Genomic DNA, 18,737 nt, shown 5'->3' on the forward strand with positions numbered 1-18,737 from the left:
ACATTTTTATTTCAGGTGATTATGATGGTGCTCTAAATGTGTTTAATGAAATGGTTGCAGCATCAGAGTATGGTGGCAAACCCCCTTCAGGTGTATACTGTGATATTTTGCATAGGTAGGTGAAGTTCGTTTTCTCTCTCTCTCTCTCCTGCACCGTAAACTTTGCTAACTTATAAGTTGAAATTTACAATTGACGTATATTATGATTACTGTAAAAAAGCTTACCTGATGCGTCTCAAATAATCATGAAGCTGAAGAAAAATTGGGGTAGTTAACGTTGAAACAGTTATCAAAATATTACTTGAAAATGGAATTCATCAGGTAATCTTTTTAAAGAAAGAATTTTGTCCTAGTTCCTGTTAAGTTACAAGAATTTCATTTGGATTGTGTATATGCAATTATAGTATGTATAATATTGTTGTACGCCTCTGTGAAATAGTGATGTATTATTTAGAGGCAAATGTAGAATGTTGTTCCGAATACATGCAAAGAAGTTCGATGTGACATTACCATCTGTAGGCATAAACTACTGAAAGACCACACAATTACTTATTAATCCGTTGCTTCCTCTAACGAGATACAAATTGAAGTACGTGCAGTGGTGCAATACCGCCGAAACAGCTCTTGACGAAAGGGTATATCATGGCCCATTTCCAGGTAAAGTTCACCTGTGACAGGATTGTAAAATACTGTCGAGACAATGACTTGATCTCCGGTTGTAACATGTTAAACTCAAAAAAGACCCACGGAGAAGCATTTACCCTAAAAGGCATGCGAATAGAGCTGATGAAAGTAATGAATTAAATGTTATGCGACATACATTGGATTGTTTGACGAGAAAACCCATCCCGTAAAGGAAGATCTCGGAATGTCTATGTCTTCAGGCAGTGAGTGTCAACAGAACCATCCATTAACCTGAGACTGTAGTGCCCAGGTACATCGACCTCAGAATAGCTCTAAACGAGTAACTAACTGTCGGGAAATGTATAAACATTCCTAGCACATGACAAGTGGAAGTGTGTGGTCACATTAGATGAAGACATACATTTACAGGTCTCGACAGTCATTAAATACGAGTTATTACCTGCCATGGTATGTCAGTTACTGCTGTTGCAGTATTTGAGTGTGCTCGGAAGTTGGTGATCCATATGGTTGACAAAGATGTAAAGCTGAATGTGTGTACTCCAAATAAAACCATTCTGGTCTGTATTTGTCGCACTTCGTGCAAACAGGATACCTCAACTGATCGCAGTTTACATGGATAAGAAGTCAAGCAGCACCATTCGAATATCCTTTCTCTTTTACCATCAATAGGCAGGAAATGGGCGTTTGCGTTATTCAGTTTACTGACATTCCGGTGAAGAGTCGTAATAATGAAATCTTGTGCCTCTGGGCTCCTGAAACGACGCCTCAGGCTCGTTATGTCCGTACTATTCTTGATCTTGAGAAAGCTTGCAGAGAGAATTGGCAGAGAATGCACATGTCCATTTTCCTGTGCAGTCTTCCACAATGGAAATTAAGATATCAAATGACTGTCCACAAATCTGGTGACGATATGGCATTTCTTGACGTAAGTGCTGTGTCAAAGTTATATACATGTGTCTGGATCAACCTTGTGCAATAAATATACAAATTACCCAGTCAAGTAATATGTATATGGTATTTGGTATTTTTTTTAAGGGAGAAAGAGAAAAGAGAAGTTGTTCTCTGGCTGACGGCAATGAATTTTAGTTTTACATCCTTACGTTTACGATTTTGCTCAGTAGGCTAAAAGAGATAGATGATTAATCAACGTGAACGATCATGAAATAACTAGTGAAATGATAATCTGGGAGGAAACGAGAGAAGTCCGGGAAAACCTACGGAAAAGTGTTGTCTATCACAATCTCTCATGGCGTGGGATCGAATCAGAACCCCCTCGCACCAAAGGTTAGCTCTCCACCACTGAAACATTGTGATCCCTTGGGCTTTCGGTTTCTTACATGCAGAACGGTGCTACCAGTAAACTACCAACAATCTGGTGGACATAACTGAGTCTCTTTTGTACGTGAGAAATCAATCCAGCTTGTTGTTGTGATTAGTGAATATTAGAGTAATTGTAGCATTCAATGTTTTTAATGAATTCGCAAGGTTTATTAGTTGTTTGTTTAGGACATTACTTTCCTTCAATCAATAATGACGTTCAGTGCATATGATTAGTTTCCATAGTCATTCCCATATTAATTTGAGTCAAATTAATATGTAAGTCAGACACTTTTTGTTAGTTTTATTAAAATCTTATAGCCGCATCCCTAGTTCGGTTTCACAATTCAATTAACAATCCACATTGTAAAATCAATCAATTTGAAAAAGCTGAGTCAAGTGAAATCGATAGATCCTACTTGCTTGATTTAGTTTACGAAGAAAACAGGTTTGCAACTATCACCTCCAACCACACAACACTTGAGTCATACGAACAAGACAACATATGCAAGTTGACTGAAGAAAACTAAAAACAATAAAAAGTTCCTTTTATATATCTCAGACTTTGAGGAAATAAGAGAAAAGCCATAGATGACTCCTTCTCTCTGGTCTAGTAACTAGTGTGTGTTTCTTTGGTATATAGTAGGGATACTTCCCTCATGTACAGTTTCAGAAGCTCAAAGGCTTAGTCTCCTTTGTTCGTAACCACAAAACATTACCCAAACTATGATAACTAACAACTCTTCCGCCAGCACAACCTATCTGTCAATGTTCCCTTCGACGTTGTCTTATGTTCGAAACTTGGCGAGACAGCTGAAGTTTCTTTAAAGAAAAATAAATAAATAAATAATAAATAACACAGTTTTTGAAAGCTCTTTTCTACTTAACATGGCGGGAGTATAGTCTTTTGTTTTCTGAAAGTAATAAAGTTAAAAACATCCTTTCCTTTTCTTTTCGCTTAGTGTTAGAATTTATTATTTAATTTTCGCAAACTAAACAAGTGTGTGTCACATGTTCAACACGTAAAGATGTTCGATTTGTATGCCCGATGTTTTCTCAATAGTGAAACCGAAAGTGGTAGTAGTTTTCTACCACTTCCTTTCTTAGTGGTGAGATTAGAGTTGAGATGGACCATACTCCTGGGATGCTTAATTGATCGCATAAAACCACTTCTCGCTACCTATCACCGCTTTTGACTTCATAGCGATCACCGTTAAAACCGGAAGTGGTTGATTTTCTGCCACTTCCGGTTTTAATAGATCAGAGCGGATAGGGAATACGAAGGAGGAAATTTCTGGTATTTAATAGGGGTTAGGATAGAAGGTGGTGCATATTCTCAGAACTCTAGTCGATTCCAAAAAGCTGCTGCTTCCTGTTTCTTATCATTCTTGGTCTATGTAGATCAATATTAAAACCGGAAGTTGTAGTGGATTTCTTCTATTTCCAGTTTTAGTTAAGAATGAAGTGTATGCTTGGGTTGCAGTAAACCGCTTCTCGCTGTATATTACCGTTTTTACTGTATAGTGATCAGTGTAAAAACCGCGAATGGTTGATTTCTACCATTTCCAGTTTGAATATCACCTCTATTAGCGAACTCGTTTCCCAGCTTTTGACCCTTTAGTTCCTACCCAAATTTGGTTGTAATCCATCGAGTAGTTCTTGAGATGTTCCTTTCTTCCATATGGACGGCATACGGACAAGGTAAATAAGTAAAGAGTTTTGGAAAATCAGACTTCTTAAGAAGTGACTGAATAAATGTCGATAACCTGCACAAAGATAAAAACAGACGACAAGCGGGAAAAACGCTTCTAAAACATGACAATACAGAAAACTGTAAGCTTCATTGAGTGCTTTGTGACCGAATATAAGTAAGCCTCACATTGAGTTTGGTGATTATAAGCTATAAGCCTCAAACAATGTGTGCAGCACCATGAGGAAAGCGTGGAGACTATACGAGGTCCCTGTGCGAGAGCATCGAATGTACTGTAATGGATTAGATCCACCGTATGAACTGTAGATCTCCTATTAGTCTCGAAGCTGACAAGGACGTAAATACAAATGAATCAGTCAGGTGCTAGATAAAGCTGGATCGCCAGTCTATTTAGTCCAGTAACGGTTGAGGACCCTCTTTGACAGGAATCCACAAGGTATAGGGAGATCTCCCAAATTACAATTCCGTACTTCATAGCGTAAATTATTGTGTTATGTCTCTTATTTTTAAAGAATTTTCAGTTATACATCCCAACTTATCATTTGCTTTTATCATAGGTAGCGAACAAGGATCTCAGTGTGCTATGATTTCTTTATATTAGATATGTGTCTTCCCATAATTAAATCTGGTTTCTTAGCAGTATTGAAACATATAACTTTTTTTTTCGAAGGAAAAAGGAAAAAATAGGTCGATTGTTATTAGTTGTACTAATAGAAAACTAGAAACAATCATTGGGGAAAGTAACACATTCATTCCCTTATGAGTTGAACTTAACTCAGGGTAGTGTATGTCCGGCGCCTCATGAACCAAGTATAACTCACAGGTATCTTTATTTTGGGAATCGCGTGGTGCGCAGGTAAAACATTTATGCCATGCTGTAACATTTATGCCATCAGATGGGTGGCCCCTTGGGCAAAACACAGCGGTTGGATATCTCACAGACTATAGCAATAAAAAATACATTTATTTTCATTGAAGTAGAAAGGTTGTTTTGTTATCGAAGTTCTTAATTTATTTTTGTAATAAAACACTATGGCCCGTGGCTTTTATTGTGTCAATAAAGTATGTAGACTTAAATTTCTGGAAAAAAAAAGTGTTTAATTTAAATCACGGCTTTATCAAATACTTAACCCTACAGTGCATGAATTTTTGAAATTACTCTTTATATTACCAGTCAGTGTTTATGCGCTACCAAAATTCAGGTACATCAGATCTAATGGAAAAAATTACAATTAGAACCACAACAGAGCATAGGAAATGCATGATATAGTCATTTGGAGTTATACTATTGCGGCTATAGCAAGATGTATAAAACGTAGGTAAATGGCAAAACCATGCGCTGGAGGGTTAAAAAATTTAACACGAGCTCTAGTTGTATAACATTCAATGTGTGACGTGCTCTATTTTCGTGAACAACTTTAACTACCATTGTAAAGGTCAAATTTATACTTTCTTTCGTAGATGTGAAGTAACCCGTGTATTATTGTTGCTTGTGTTACAACCAACGCCTCAGCGATTACCAGCAGATTTAGCGCAAGTGCTAGAAAAATATGCATGGGGAGAAGATGGAATACCTACTGGTAAGTGATGACCTCTGTTCTAAAAAACAAGTACTTTATTGTCTTTTTGTGCTTTTGTCATACCAATGATCTCGACTTACGGAGGGCGGATAGTCCGCAACAAGTTATACAACAATGATGGAAAATCATAAATAGCGTGTTGTGCTTCGTAAATTTCATCAAGGATGATCTGTCACCATAGCGCATACGAGATCCTTGATATGATATCCGCATGTCAGAGATAATTTACAAAATTCCGGTATAAGGACACCAGCCGCGCAGATCTGCTTGAACAATGCCCAGTTTTTTTCAGAGACGTTGCTCCTGAAACTGTGCTCTCTTTAAAGAAGAAGGGTCCGATGATAGAGTTACATTGCTTCCTAACGCTTTGCATTCTTGTGTCGTTGTGAGCCGATACTGCAATTTGCTATCGTTTACACTCCGATACCTTATCTCGGCTAACATGCTGCTTTCATTCTTCTTTTTTTTCTCTCTCTTTTTTTTTTTTTTTTTTTCTCACGGACGCTGGTAAGCGTGTTTGTAATTGTTTGCAGTTAATAGTTAAATCAGCATTGAGTAAATTGAAAGAAACATAGTTCATACTTATCTAAAATTAATGTCAAACTATATTTAATGAGTAATTACGATATAAATTAGAGTTCATAGAATGTAATCGTTGATAAGTAAGAAGAAGAAGAAAACATTGCTGTTACCGAAAACCCTTTTACGTCAATTCTGTTTCGTGTTTGCTTTCCAATATTCTAGTATCCTCACGGGTTTCATCTTAAAATATTTCGAGCCTAACATTCTCTTTTTCCTCCAAACGTTTCTGCAGCATTCAGCTATACCCAGAGGAGTATTTAACTTGACTGCGCTATTTGCAGAGCAGTAAAAATTCACATTATAGTAGTATGTTTTTTGTTTGTTTTTATAATTACATTTCTGTACCACATTTTTTAAAAAGATGTGCTTGTTTCAAACATTAAAGTTCGTTACTGTGCTTATTGATGCAAATTCAGACAAAATAGTAATTATTAATAATTTCACTAATCTGTTGTAAATATTAGTAGTAAGTAGCTATATTAAATGCCTTTTTTAAAATTTGACTTATTGTAATTCATTTCAGTGAATTTCTTAAGTGAGGACCTATTTTTGTTGATGCAGTCATTAGTTATGGCATGTCAAGCTCAGGATTTAGAATCTCTACAGGCATTAGAAGCAGATTTGAGACCATTGTTATCTGCAGAGCAGCAAGAATTACTTCGATTGTTAGTAAGAGAAATGAAGTCTAGATAAGACCTAATTCAAGAAAGCCAGTGTGAGAGTTCTTTTTTTATTGTAATTTTTTTAAATGTAAAGAATTGTGTAAACTAACGGACGGAATGATCATAGAACGTGCTCGGCTGTGACTTCTTGCAAACTGCAAGTAAATATGTAGATAATTGAAAGTTCAAAAGAAAAATCTAGTTATCACTATGTGCAAAATGAAGACTGACTTGTTCATGTTTACAATCAGAACAAATGTATATGTAATGTAGATAAAAACGAAATAACTATCAAAGTATGTTGAAGCGAAAGGCCTATGTGTTCTTTCCTCCTGTTGGGTCTATTTAAAGAATATTAACACGAAGGTGTTGTAGTTGTTGTGAAGATACAAGGTATGTATTTATTGTAGGTATATTTGGGAGTGAATGTTGTAGTTTTGTACATGACGAATTGTTGAATGTGTTAGAATTTATTCCCAGAATGGTACGTTGAGAAATTTAAGTTGCAATGAATGACATTCCGGTTTTTGTTTCTGTGTTGTTGGAAATATTCAAAGTAAACAACTTTGAAGTTTTATTTTAGGTTTTTATACATCATGTAGTTGGGATCATAAAATACTTTATCCATACTAACCTTACTGTAAAGGCTGGAGGCTTAATATTATCTTTCTTTTTATTTCGTTTTAAGATATTGCGGAAATAACAGTAATAGGGTTTGGAAAGTAATTACAGTCTGTTTGTGCGTACACAGAAATGAATTTGAGGAACGAGTGATGAAAAATGTGTGTACTAGCTCTTAAGAATTTATCAGTCGTTGATATTTTAAGTCTGATTTATTTATTTCAAAGCATTTTGTTATGATGAAGCTCAGTGCGAATTTGGAAGGAGATGTCTAGTTAGTATGATGCAAAAGAAAAATGATAAAAAATACCATTGGAATAGGAGTTCAAACTTCATCAAAATTTTCTAAATTACTAAACACTTGGCATTACCAACAGTTTAATTATTATTTAAAAGGCATTTAATATATACAGAGTGTTTCAAAACAACAACTGGCACCGTTTGGGAGGTGATTCCTGACACTAAGATAAGACAAAAAAGTAGAACAACCTGGGTGCACAAATGCTTCCTTTCTGAGTTATAGGCTGCAGAAAACACAAAAAATGAATTTTAAAGGTCCATAACTCCGAAAGTATGGGACCTGCCGCAGTCGGGTCAAGATTTCACGTAGGAACTAGTGTGTGCCTTATCCAAATATCCCTGTATGAGAATTTTGCAGTACTTCCGCAACAATTTTTATAGAGGTAGTTGGTGAGTACTTGAAATTATTTGCCCGTAGCCAAACTCTTTCTATAAGAATTGTTGCGGAAGTACCTTAGGATTCTAAAACATGTATTTTTGGTTAGCGCACTTAGTTCCTAAGTGAAGTCTCGACCCGAGTACGATAGGTCCCATAGCTTTGGAGCTATGGACCTTTAAAGTTATGTTTTTCATGTTTTCGGCAGCCTATAAATCCGAAAGGAAGCATTTGTGCATCCAGGTTGGTCTATACTTTTTTGTCTTATCTTGGTATTAGGAATCACCTCCCAGACGTTGTCGTTGTGGTTTGAAACACCCTGTATATATATATATACTTTGATTATTCGCGAATAGTAGCTCACATGATAGCAAATCAAACGTCGATCAGGTATTATATATACAGTTTTCATAGATGTAACTTCTTTCGTGTGTGTGTGTTATATTTTGTACATTTGTCGTCCAGTCAGATCAATGTTCACAGTACATTTCTTCAGACGTAAGGATAGGTTATTTAGTTTTAATAGACGCATATTTAGAAACTGTAATACCAAAAAGTTTTATCCCAAGTGGGTATTCTTTGTTTGTCACCTGCAGTCAAGTATTTTTCTCCCTTTATTTTTCTATATATTATTACGTAGGTTATAAACTTATTTTAACTTCTAGTTTAGAAAAGAGTTAGTTCTCCTGTGCGTGAACATTTAATTAAAGCGACCGTAGCATAGCTCCTACCATTCGATTCGATCGACATTTGTGTATTGTTCGTCATGTCCACGACAACGCTCGCAAGACTTATCTGATTTTAATTGAACTTACATGGGCACCAACAATAAGGTTGTAAAATGGCGTAAAATCCACCCTATGTTGCAAATTTGCACTTAAACATGCAAAACAGTTTTCCGGAATAAACCGCGTAAATATGATTCGATTTTAATGAAATATGGTGTATATTCTTTTTAGAATATCTCGTTTATTTCCAGTGGTTATGGTTGAAATCGTCGAGTATTGATGAAATGAGATAAAATACCCCAAACTTTGAAGTTTCCTTATTTAAATCATATGGTAAGAAAATATTCCGTGATAACTCGAGGGAAAGTTTATTTTAATTTTGATGCGATATGGCATGTATTATCTTTAAGACTTTCCAGTCACCTAACTGCTTGATGTTAAAAGTAAAGAACGAAAGAGTGAATTTACCTTACCTCCCTCAGAAACTGTATAGCGCATAATTTGTTGAGACTGGCCAATGGTCTGTCTGTATAAATCAGTGAAGAATAAGAGGAGGATTTACTCTCCCTGTAATTAAAAATATATATATTTCATGAACTTTCGTTAAAAAGTAATCGATTTTGGTGGAATACGGTAACATATTTTTCTGAGATTTCGCCATTATTTCCAATGCTTTGAATAGTTGCGAGCAATAAAGTGACTTAAGATCTTCTTACCACTTCTTCCTGGTGATTTAGAAATGCGTTCCACAGTAGCTTTCGAAAAAAATATTCGATGTTGGTAAAATATGGTATATATGTTCTACGCGGCTTTCCCACAATAAAATATAGTTATATGGATAAAGAACAAGAAGACGAAAATCTCCAATTAGAAGAATAAATAAATAAATACATAAACTTTCACTCAGTTTTACAGTGCACAACATTCAGTTTATTTATGTGTGAATACTCATTTTAAGTCTCCCATTTTCTTCAGTACTATTAACATTCCGAAACACAATCGTATTGAAAATAATCCTGAATTTGAAAGTATTTATTCATACTATCATATGTAGTTCTATGAGTTCAGGAGAATTTGGACTACGGCAACTACTGACGGACGCAAAGTGTTAGGTAGCGGTTAAAAAAAAAAAAAAAAAAAAAAACTTTTTTTCTACTGTGGTGTATTCTCGGGCTTCGTAAACCCTAGTGGCAGTTTTTTCTTCCAAGTGTTGGCTAGCTACCATTAGAGGAATGATTTTATTAGTAATGGAAAAGTTATGCAAAATGTGGGTGTCAAAATGGTTTTTACATAATGGAGGAGGGAAGAGAAAAAGAAACTTGCGTCGCCACCCACTGCCTATATTGCAGAAAAATTCCACTACATGTCTTGTTCTGAATATTAAAAGTCGTAGAATTATTTGAGTTTTATTTACTGTAATAATGACCCTATTCGAGATCGAACCCGATTCATATACTATATATTCTCCCAGCTCTTGGTAATTCTTCCTTCTCTTAACTTTCATGTTCATCTCGTATGCCAGGTTCGTTTGATTTTTTGTTTCATATAATTCTTGACAGTCTCAACGAAACCAGCTAGCACGACTGTACCTTCAGTCTGTCATTCATTGGACGTCCTGTACGGGACGTATCGGCAGTTGCTATATTCCTACTCTGGAATGTTGCCACCCACTGGTTACAATTTTTTTTTTTTTTTTTTTTTTTTTTTTACTTCCGTATGTTCAAAGTAATATATCCAAGCATTTCTACAGCAGAACATTTCTATTTAATAGAGCAATGATGCTCCAACTAACTCAGTCCAGTTCCGATGATCGATTCATATTGGCGTATGCATGTGTCAGCAGGATTGCCAACAAAATATTCGACTATGCCGCTAGGTTGAAAGTATGAATAAGCTTTTTAACTGTATTTCAATCTATGCATTCTCTATTCTTCCAGTAGTGTATTTTTCTTTTTGAGCTCCTTTAAAAAAATGTCGAGTTCAGTCGATATAGAGTATTGATTTTTTTTTGAAAGGAAATATATCTCGTTTTCTTTCGTAAGGATGGGCATAAATGGAAATAAGTTGTTTCAGAGGAAAAAAGTAAGTTAATTACAAAAGAGACAGTTACAAAAGGAATTTTAGAGGAGGGGCAGTGGAAAAGTGAAGCAGCAACGGTTTGTCTTCGTGATATTCTATTTGCTAGTATCTTTCACTCAGCGTTCACCAAAGGAATGAGTGTGCTGTTGATAATCCTCATTTCCACGGTCTTGGACTGTAATTCGCAAACAGAAATGAAATTAAATCAACGTCCCACGTTTACATCCTTTAGGCTAAAGGAGGCGAATGATTAGTGAAAATGAATGATTGTAAAACTAAATGTTTTGTTCTCTCCCACAGGGAATCTGACCCGGGACCATGTACACCAAAGGCGCACGCGCGAGCCACTAGACCAGTGAGAACGGCTCGCAAACAGAACACCATAACGAATGTTACATGACAAGACATAACGGAAAAGTTAAAAGTTCTACAGTCAAGCAACTAAATTTGATGATGGCTAAATTTCAGGCCATAATCTATTATGAATTTTGAGCCAATAAGCTAAATCTAACTTGAAGTAAATCAACGCGTCAACTTTCGTACTCATAGACGGATCATGCCATCTTGTTGCGTTCCTGAAAAGCATAGAGTTTGCTGTGCTAGTGACATATAGTCTCATTTCTGTTAAGTCTTAAATTTTGTCCATATTAATATGTTACTATAATTTATCTCTAATTAGCATTCGTCAAGCAGGTCCGTTCTTAACGTTTACTGATTTTTAGTAGCAGTCCTGTTGTTGTTAATGCTGATGTCTTTGTGATTATCTCCTCAAAAGGTCGTAGCTTTGGTCAGACTGGAGATAATTCAGATTTCAGTCTATGGTTCCTCCAAAATCTAGACCCATTTGTATTTGAATACAATGGAGAAATAATATTACAAATTGTCCAAACATAGCATACTCATCTATCTAGCCGTAGTTTACATAAATATTGTACCATTAATGGTATTCACTAATAGTGTGGAATAGAGAAAATCTTCCGCAATGGAATTAATCATAGTGGATATCTTCCTTTAATACATTCTTATACATTAGTAGTTAGGATTATTAGTAAATAACCTGTTGTTCCAAGCAATGTTACTAGTTTAAAAAAGAATAAGATATCTCTGGGTGTATTCTTTTCTACAACCTCATCAAGCCGATTTTCATTGGGAGAACCAAAATAGTGGGTACTGAATAGCAGTAGCACAATTATATTTTTTCCTCTTTCTTTGGATGTATCTTTGCTCACTTTTTTCTCTTTTAAGATAACTGTGACATCAATATCGTATAGGGGGCCGCGGTGGCTCAGTGGTAGAGCGTTCACCTCTGGTGCTAGGGGTCTCGGGTTCAAACCCTGCTCCCGCCAAGTGAACTTTGTGGTGGACAAACACCGTGTGCGTGGGTTTTCTTGGGGTTCTCCCGTTTTCTCCCACTTTCTTCATTCCACCATTTCATTCATTACTCATTATCACCGTCTCCTTTAGCCTAACCGGCATAACCGTGGGACGTAAAACTCAAAATTTCATTTCATTTCTTTCATCAATATCGTATACAACACAAACCCCTTTTTCATCGTAATTGTATATTTTACGAGATGTGATGTGTATTTCTGAAGCAGCAGTTGATGTTGTTCAAGCTTACTGCTCTGTGAACGGTAATGGATTCTGGAAATCTCAGGGATAATTCCGGATGACGGTGCATGAAACTAAAATTGCTTCCCTGCAGTTCTGTCTTTCTTGTTAAATTGGTGTGTTGCCTTTAAATGCTCTGGCACACTAAATATTAATTTCAGAAATTTGTGTATATTGTGGTAGAATTATAAACATATTGTGCAATTCCATGTAAGTAACTGTTTTTCTATCTCCTCATCAAATGTCTTTTTAAATATGCTCATTTGTGGTGTAAGATCCACTGTCTTCCTAAGTCTGATTTCTTTCATCCTATCATCTAGCGTACTTTTTGAGAAAATAACAATAATAAAAGAGTTACGTATCTGATCATCATACCTTTTGATATTACTTCTGTAATCTCATTTTTCATGGCCGCATCCGTCCATTTTCATTTCCTCTTCTTTTCATTAACTGACGTTTTGCTATAAAAGTAAAGAATAATACGGTTGACAATGTTCTGTTTGAAAGTATTTTTATCCAGTACTGGCAGAACCTTGCATGTCCGGTACTGTAGAACAACCACATGGTGATAACTTCCCTCATTGCTCACTTCTAGACAATATAATCGCGAGAGTATTAGCACTTCCTATGGCGTAATATGACACATAAGAAATCTATAATAATCTAAAATCAATAACTTACCTTAATAAGCAGAATTACTGTATGTGCGTAAAATTATATTTTGAAAGTGAGTCTAGCACGAACTACTACTTACACCTCATCTCACTTAACGCCAGCGACGCAAAGTACGCTAGTTGTTGCCCGGTCAAGAACTCGCGTTAGCGCCTCCTGACCAACGAAACCAAAACGCTACCCCAAATATTTGCTCAATTTTGCGCCCTCCTAATCCGGCTCCCGGGACACAAGCCCCGTTAACCCCCCGCCGTAATTACGTCACTGCTTAACGCTGAACAAAGAAGATTGGATTCAGATTATATTGCTTAGTTGTAAATACTGTTCATATTGATGCACGTACTCCCCTGTTATCTAGTACTAAATACGAGGCATAGCTTTGTCTGGTACTGTAGGACTTTGCTCTAAATGGTACAATTATGGAGTACCTCTGAGTTATCTCAATGCATTCTGAGGGTAGTATTTTGAGGATGGAAATCCTGATGTGTATACACTTTTTTCTTAAAGTTTAACGACCCATTATTATGCACCGAGGCTAGGGAGGACGGTACTGATGATAATGGATGAAACAATTGATACTGTTCATTATGGCTTTGGAAATATTCGATAGTATTGATAAAACAAAACTGACCAAAGCACTAAATATATATTAAGTAACACTTGTGTAACAGTTTTGGCACTGTAACATCGCCTTTCATCAGATACATTATGAAGGATCAATTTCAGAATAACTACGTAAATATTATAGTCCTGCGTAGGTAGAGCAAATTAATCTCGGGAATCATTTTCTCCCATTACCAAGTTTTATTACAAAATCTTTCTTTTATAAACAGTATGATACAAAATCAGTATAATGTGAAAATACCTCTAATAATTGGTTAAAGAAAGGTATTCCTTGGTTTTTAATTAGGTGATGTGTATATCAACCCCATCACCGTTATTCTACATTTCAGGTTTATTATTACATTGCGACTTATGAGTTTTGTACAGTGACATAATTCATAGAATATTATTTAACATGCTCTATTCCCTATCCTGCCCACTCAGTTTGCTTGGAACTTTGTGAGATCTTCAACCTCAGCCACCCAACTTGCGTGGAACATTGAGGATCCTAAGTTACTTAGTTTGCTCGGAGCTCTGTGGAATCCTTGGTGGTTTATCATGACCCTTTGTAAATATTGGATTGGTGCAATTGAAATATCCGGTGACGTGTCTCACTTTCACAAGGCAGAGAAATGGAAGTTACGATACCTGGTTAGTGAAAGCAATACCGCCCCATCATCAGGGGAGTTCTTTTCTGCAAAGAAATGATTGAGATACCGCAAGACATAGTCGATGGGAGAGATGTCAACAGGAAAATGCTGTTGGTGAGGAAGGCTTTCATACTGCATCTTATGGAGAATTTACACCGTCCTTTGAGCGACATATAAGTATGCATTGTCATGTAACACGTGGATTTCATGTCTCTTGAGCATTATTGGTTGCTTGCCGACAAGTTTGCGGCGCATGTCATAGAGCTTAGTATTGTAAAGATTCACTTTTTTATTTTCCTGGATGGATCGAGGAATACACTTCTACCACAGATCACTGTATCAGCAATATCATCTTACGCATGGTGGATGGTGGTTTTGAAAACCAGGTCTTGACCGTTTACGATTGTTCTAGAAAATCCGTTTTTCATCAGAAATAAAGTCCAATGCAGGAAACGTTCCGTACACTCAGAACTAAACACCTCCAGACGATGATCTTTGTTGGCAGGTGTCAAGTCATGTAGTACCGATTGTCCAAAGCCCCTAAATGACAGTGGCATGGTGTATGGTTAATTTGTCTGGAACTGCACGAACACTTCCCCGATTGTCCAATTCGATAGTGTTCGTAAGGTGCTCCTTACGAAATGCTGTTCGTCGGTGGCCACGGAGCTAATCTTTTTTTAATGTCGTGTCACCAGCACGACATTTCAGAAACCAACGGTATAGACGCATTGATTCAGTACTCCTGACCTAAATACACTGTTGGTGTTTTTCGCAGCTGGATGTGCAATTTGTCCTAGTTTGAACTGTTAACGGAAAATCACTCGCGATTGTTCTCCACAATTAATGGACTTTCTCACCACGCTGTTTAACAAAACATTGCCTCTTGATTTAATGAGTACTCCAGCTAGCTTCCTAAACATGTACGGAATTTGTGCCACCATATAGTCCATCCATTTGTTGCGTTACAGTGGTTTCCCACCAGACGTCAAAGCGGACACTTCAATCGCCCCAATCCAATAAAACATTAGGGAGCTTATTGTGATAGCTGTATTGGAGTTGTACTTTTTACAAGGCTACAAGAACATAATTAAATGCTTTGAAATCGATAAATCACATCACTTCGTAACTACACCGAAACCACGAATCTGATAAGTACTGGTCTTGAGAAAATCATTTTCCAAAATTCAGAGCTGACTGAAAAATCATGAGAGTCATTTGCACTTACAATTTTAACGTAGGCTGCTGATGACACTATACGTCAAAGATGTTTTGTTTCGTGGAATACTCTTATCAAAGTGAAGAAATACATGAATGATAATTCACACCATCATTGAAGGCATTGTATACCTAAATTCTCTCCAGCAGTAGAGATTACTTTTATATGTCTGTTTATGTACATAGTTGCAGTTTATCCTAGGTACTTCTTTTGTACATACATCTGTGCTTAGCAATGCACTTATTCTTATACTACAGAAACTCTAGTAGAGCTTTTGAGCCGAAAAATAGTAAACTTTTGCTAGTAACTGCAAATACGTTTTTTATAATCGTATGATTGAAAGACATGATTTATATTATTTTCAATGAATAGAAATGCAACGTGTAACATTTCTGTAACACCTCTGAAAATATTTTCTTGTCGATGTTTGAATAGGTAGAGAGCTTTGAACATTCGTATTTAGTTTTATTTGAAATGACAGTTACCTATTGAAATTGTCAAAAAATCATATCTTAATAGCTATAAAAGAAATCATTTGTCTATTTGAAGAATGATTACTCTTAAAACGTATACAGCTTTGGACCTATTGAGTTGGTTCTTGTATGCAACGCAATAGCGAGGTACAATCTACATCAAATGTAAACTATGACTTCCTATTTTACTAATATAATCAAAAGCATCAAATCCAGTTGTACTCAAACAAGGTTATTTTTGTAATAATGTTCTAGCCTATTGTGTTACCTCTAGCTGAAGATAGTAGAACTAAGCGAGTAAGAAAATATGTGTGTTGTAAATCAGTTATATGATTTAAACGGTTTATTCTTATAGTTAAAATATAGTTTTACAATCTAATCCCTTTGCTTGGAAGAAACATTATGTAATCACTGAACAAAAACTCACTGGTTCTTTTGTTACATGTATTGGTAGTTTTCGGACATTCATTGAAACATTCAATTTATTGACGAACTTGTATTTTTGTTTGTTTGTTTGTTTGTTTTTAACCAGTTTCAATCGTGCCATTGATATTAAGTTACACTGAATATGATCAGACTACACAAGTATTCACAAAACCATCACATGTATTTTGAAGCTTTTATGTTAAACCATATTACTTTAAAAAAGAAATTGAACGTTAAACTTCGTTTTTGGTACTGATTTTATGTTTATATTTACATAGTTGTGCAGTTTTAAATATAAAATCATTTACAAAGCGACATCTACGTAAACCGGTAAAATTAGCAATAAATAACTTGTATGGAAAACAAATATTGGAGGTTTGTATTTGCCCAATCTTGAATATTTTCGTCACTTATTTTGTTTCTTATTAAATGTGTAAATTGTCGTATACATGCCTACTAGCGATATTGCTAAACAATTTCCGTAAATTTTAATTACTTTCGTTTATTAGAGAATACCGTACTTTAGTTACATAAACAATGCATTTGTGAATACCTGAGTGTAGCAAGTACTGTAGATGTCCAAGTGTAAGAGTCAATGAAAAAAAAATGCTCAGTTGTTTCCTTAGAATCCTTATTTCCTGTAGCGAGTTTTTGTGTATTATTTCTAAGTACAGATGATGAAGCACACAATGTAGTATATATGTAATAACATAAAGACATGGGATTTTAATATAAACTGCATGTACATTACTTTCTTATTTCGAATTAATTTGGGCTTTGAACACGTGAGTTTGAGAAGCCACTTAAAAGTTCCGCTGATCTACTTAACAAGGTGTTCCCAACATATACTAGAAACAACACTATACACAGTATGTCTGCTATGTTTCAAGACTGATAGCGTTAGTTGTAGCGCTGCCACACAACTATCGCTGATATTTGATATCTTTTGTTTGATTTAAATACTATTATTTATGGTTATTACGATCCGTTGTTTGGTGTATTTTTTGTAGTTTTAGTATTCTAACTAGGGTGCTGTTAAATAATGTGGCATGAATTTGAGTTTTACCTGAAATTGAGTAAAATACACTACACTCAGCTTTTGCAATACGAAATATAGGTACAAAACTTTTGACTCAAGATAGCGTTTCCACCTACAGTCGCCTCACTCCTGCTACTTTCCGCCACTCTAGCAAATGATTGAAATATTGTCATGGGATATTGAAACCTATTGTCAAACAAGTTTTTCCTTATAAGGGTGTTATCTGCTGCCAAATGCTTCTATTTTTCAATAGCATTTATCTCTAATTTCTTTGTCCTTTTGCATCGTAAGTTAATGGAAATCACATGTTGGTCAATGAGACTAGATAGTACTTTACTAGTGTATAAATTCTCTTGTTCTTTCATGTTGATTGATTGATTATGGGATTAATGGTGACGTCAGTACCGAGGCTATTTGTCCACATCACCAAAAGACCAATGATTAGAACATGCTCCTCATAAAAAGTTTTCCTACGTAGAATATAGAATAAAACAAAATAATTTGTCAAAATATAAAATTTAAACTATAAGTAAAAACAGAGGTTCAGTAAAAACTAAAATAAATTACAAAAACAATACCTAGAAAGTGGTAATAATAAAATAGGCAAGAGCTAAAAAGAAAATCATTAACTACTATTTCAGTTGTACGATTAAAAGCGAGAGTATGGTTAGTAAAACGAACGCTTTCTTGAGAGATTCGACTCTGTTTATTAGGAAGTCCTGAGCGTTCTCTGAAATTTGAGTATTTTAGATATACTACAATGATGTAACGCATACTCAGTGGGACCATACAGCCTTCATAGTACAAATGATTGATGTATTGCATTGAATAAGAATGTGGAGATCGAAGTGTCTAATACGCAAGCGCGCCAGGATAACTTTATCATAGCGACTAGCATAAGACGATGTCTGCCAATTACCCAAAATATATCTTAAATAACGGATTTATTTTTCGTTGGCCTTAACTCAATCCGTTTCTCAGTGAGAGCGCACGTTCTTCCGTGTGTTTACTGTGTTTACAGCCATATCCATAATATGACATAACTAAAACTCGTCTGCTATATGATTGAACGAAATAAATAATTGTTAGAGTCGAGAAGATAGATACTTTCCTGAGTGTCGGGAAGATGTGACGGACAACTCCAAGAGGAGAAAATCGATAGTCATACTGATGATAACATCGAGAAAGTTCGTAAAGCATGTTGAAAAACATTTCGAATCTCTACATATGGTTGCTGTATCCGTGACATGAACAAAAGCACGGTGAACAAGATTGACGCGGAAGATTGTTTGAAAATATTATTTATGCTTTACCTATTGACTTCAGAATAAAGGGCTGATAATGCTCCACCTACAACAAAGTTGTTAACCCATCGTTTCTTGTACAGAAATAGATGACGGTTGTAAGCCATCCACTTTACTTCATATGCTTGACGCAGGCATACTG

General features: G+C 35.7%; 1 protein-coding gene across 1 annotated transcript in view; it reads left to right on the plus strand.

Annotated features, from left to right (window-relative positions):
• Positions 1-14,426, plus strand: part of Hap40 (Huntingtin-associated protein 40 kDa) — a 34,631-nt gene extending 20,205 nt beyond the window's left edge. Inside the window, exons 4-6 of the mRNA XM_081731503.1 lie at positions 16-115; positions 5,135-5,253; positions 6,359-14,426. Coding sequence (XP_081587629.1) covers positions 16-115; positions 5,135-5,253; positions 6,359-6,528 — 389 coding nt within the window. The 3' untranslated portion in view covers positions 6,529-14,426. The remainder of the gene's footprint in view (positions 1-15; positions 116-5,134; positions 5,254-6,358) is intronic.
• The last annotated feature ends 4,311 nt before the right edge of the window (positions 14,427-18,737 follow it).

This window comes from Thermobia domestica, chromosome 11, assembly GCF_964235325.1.
Source record: "Thermobia domestica chromosome 11, izTheDome1.hap1.1, whole genome shotgun sequence".
Lineage (NCBI taxonomy): Eukaryota > Metazoa > Arthropoda > Insecta > Zygentoma > Lepismatidae > Thermobia > Thermobia domestica.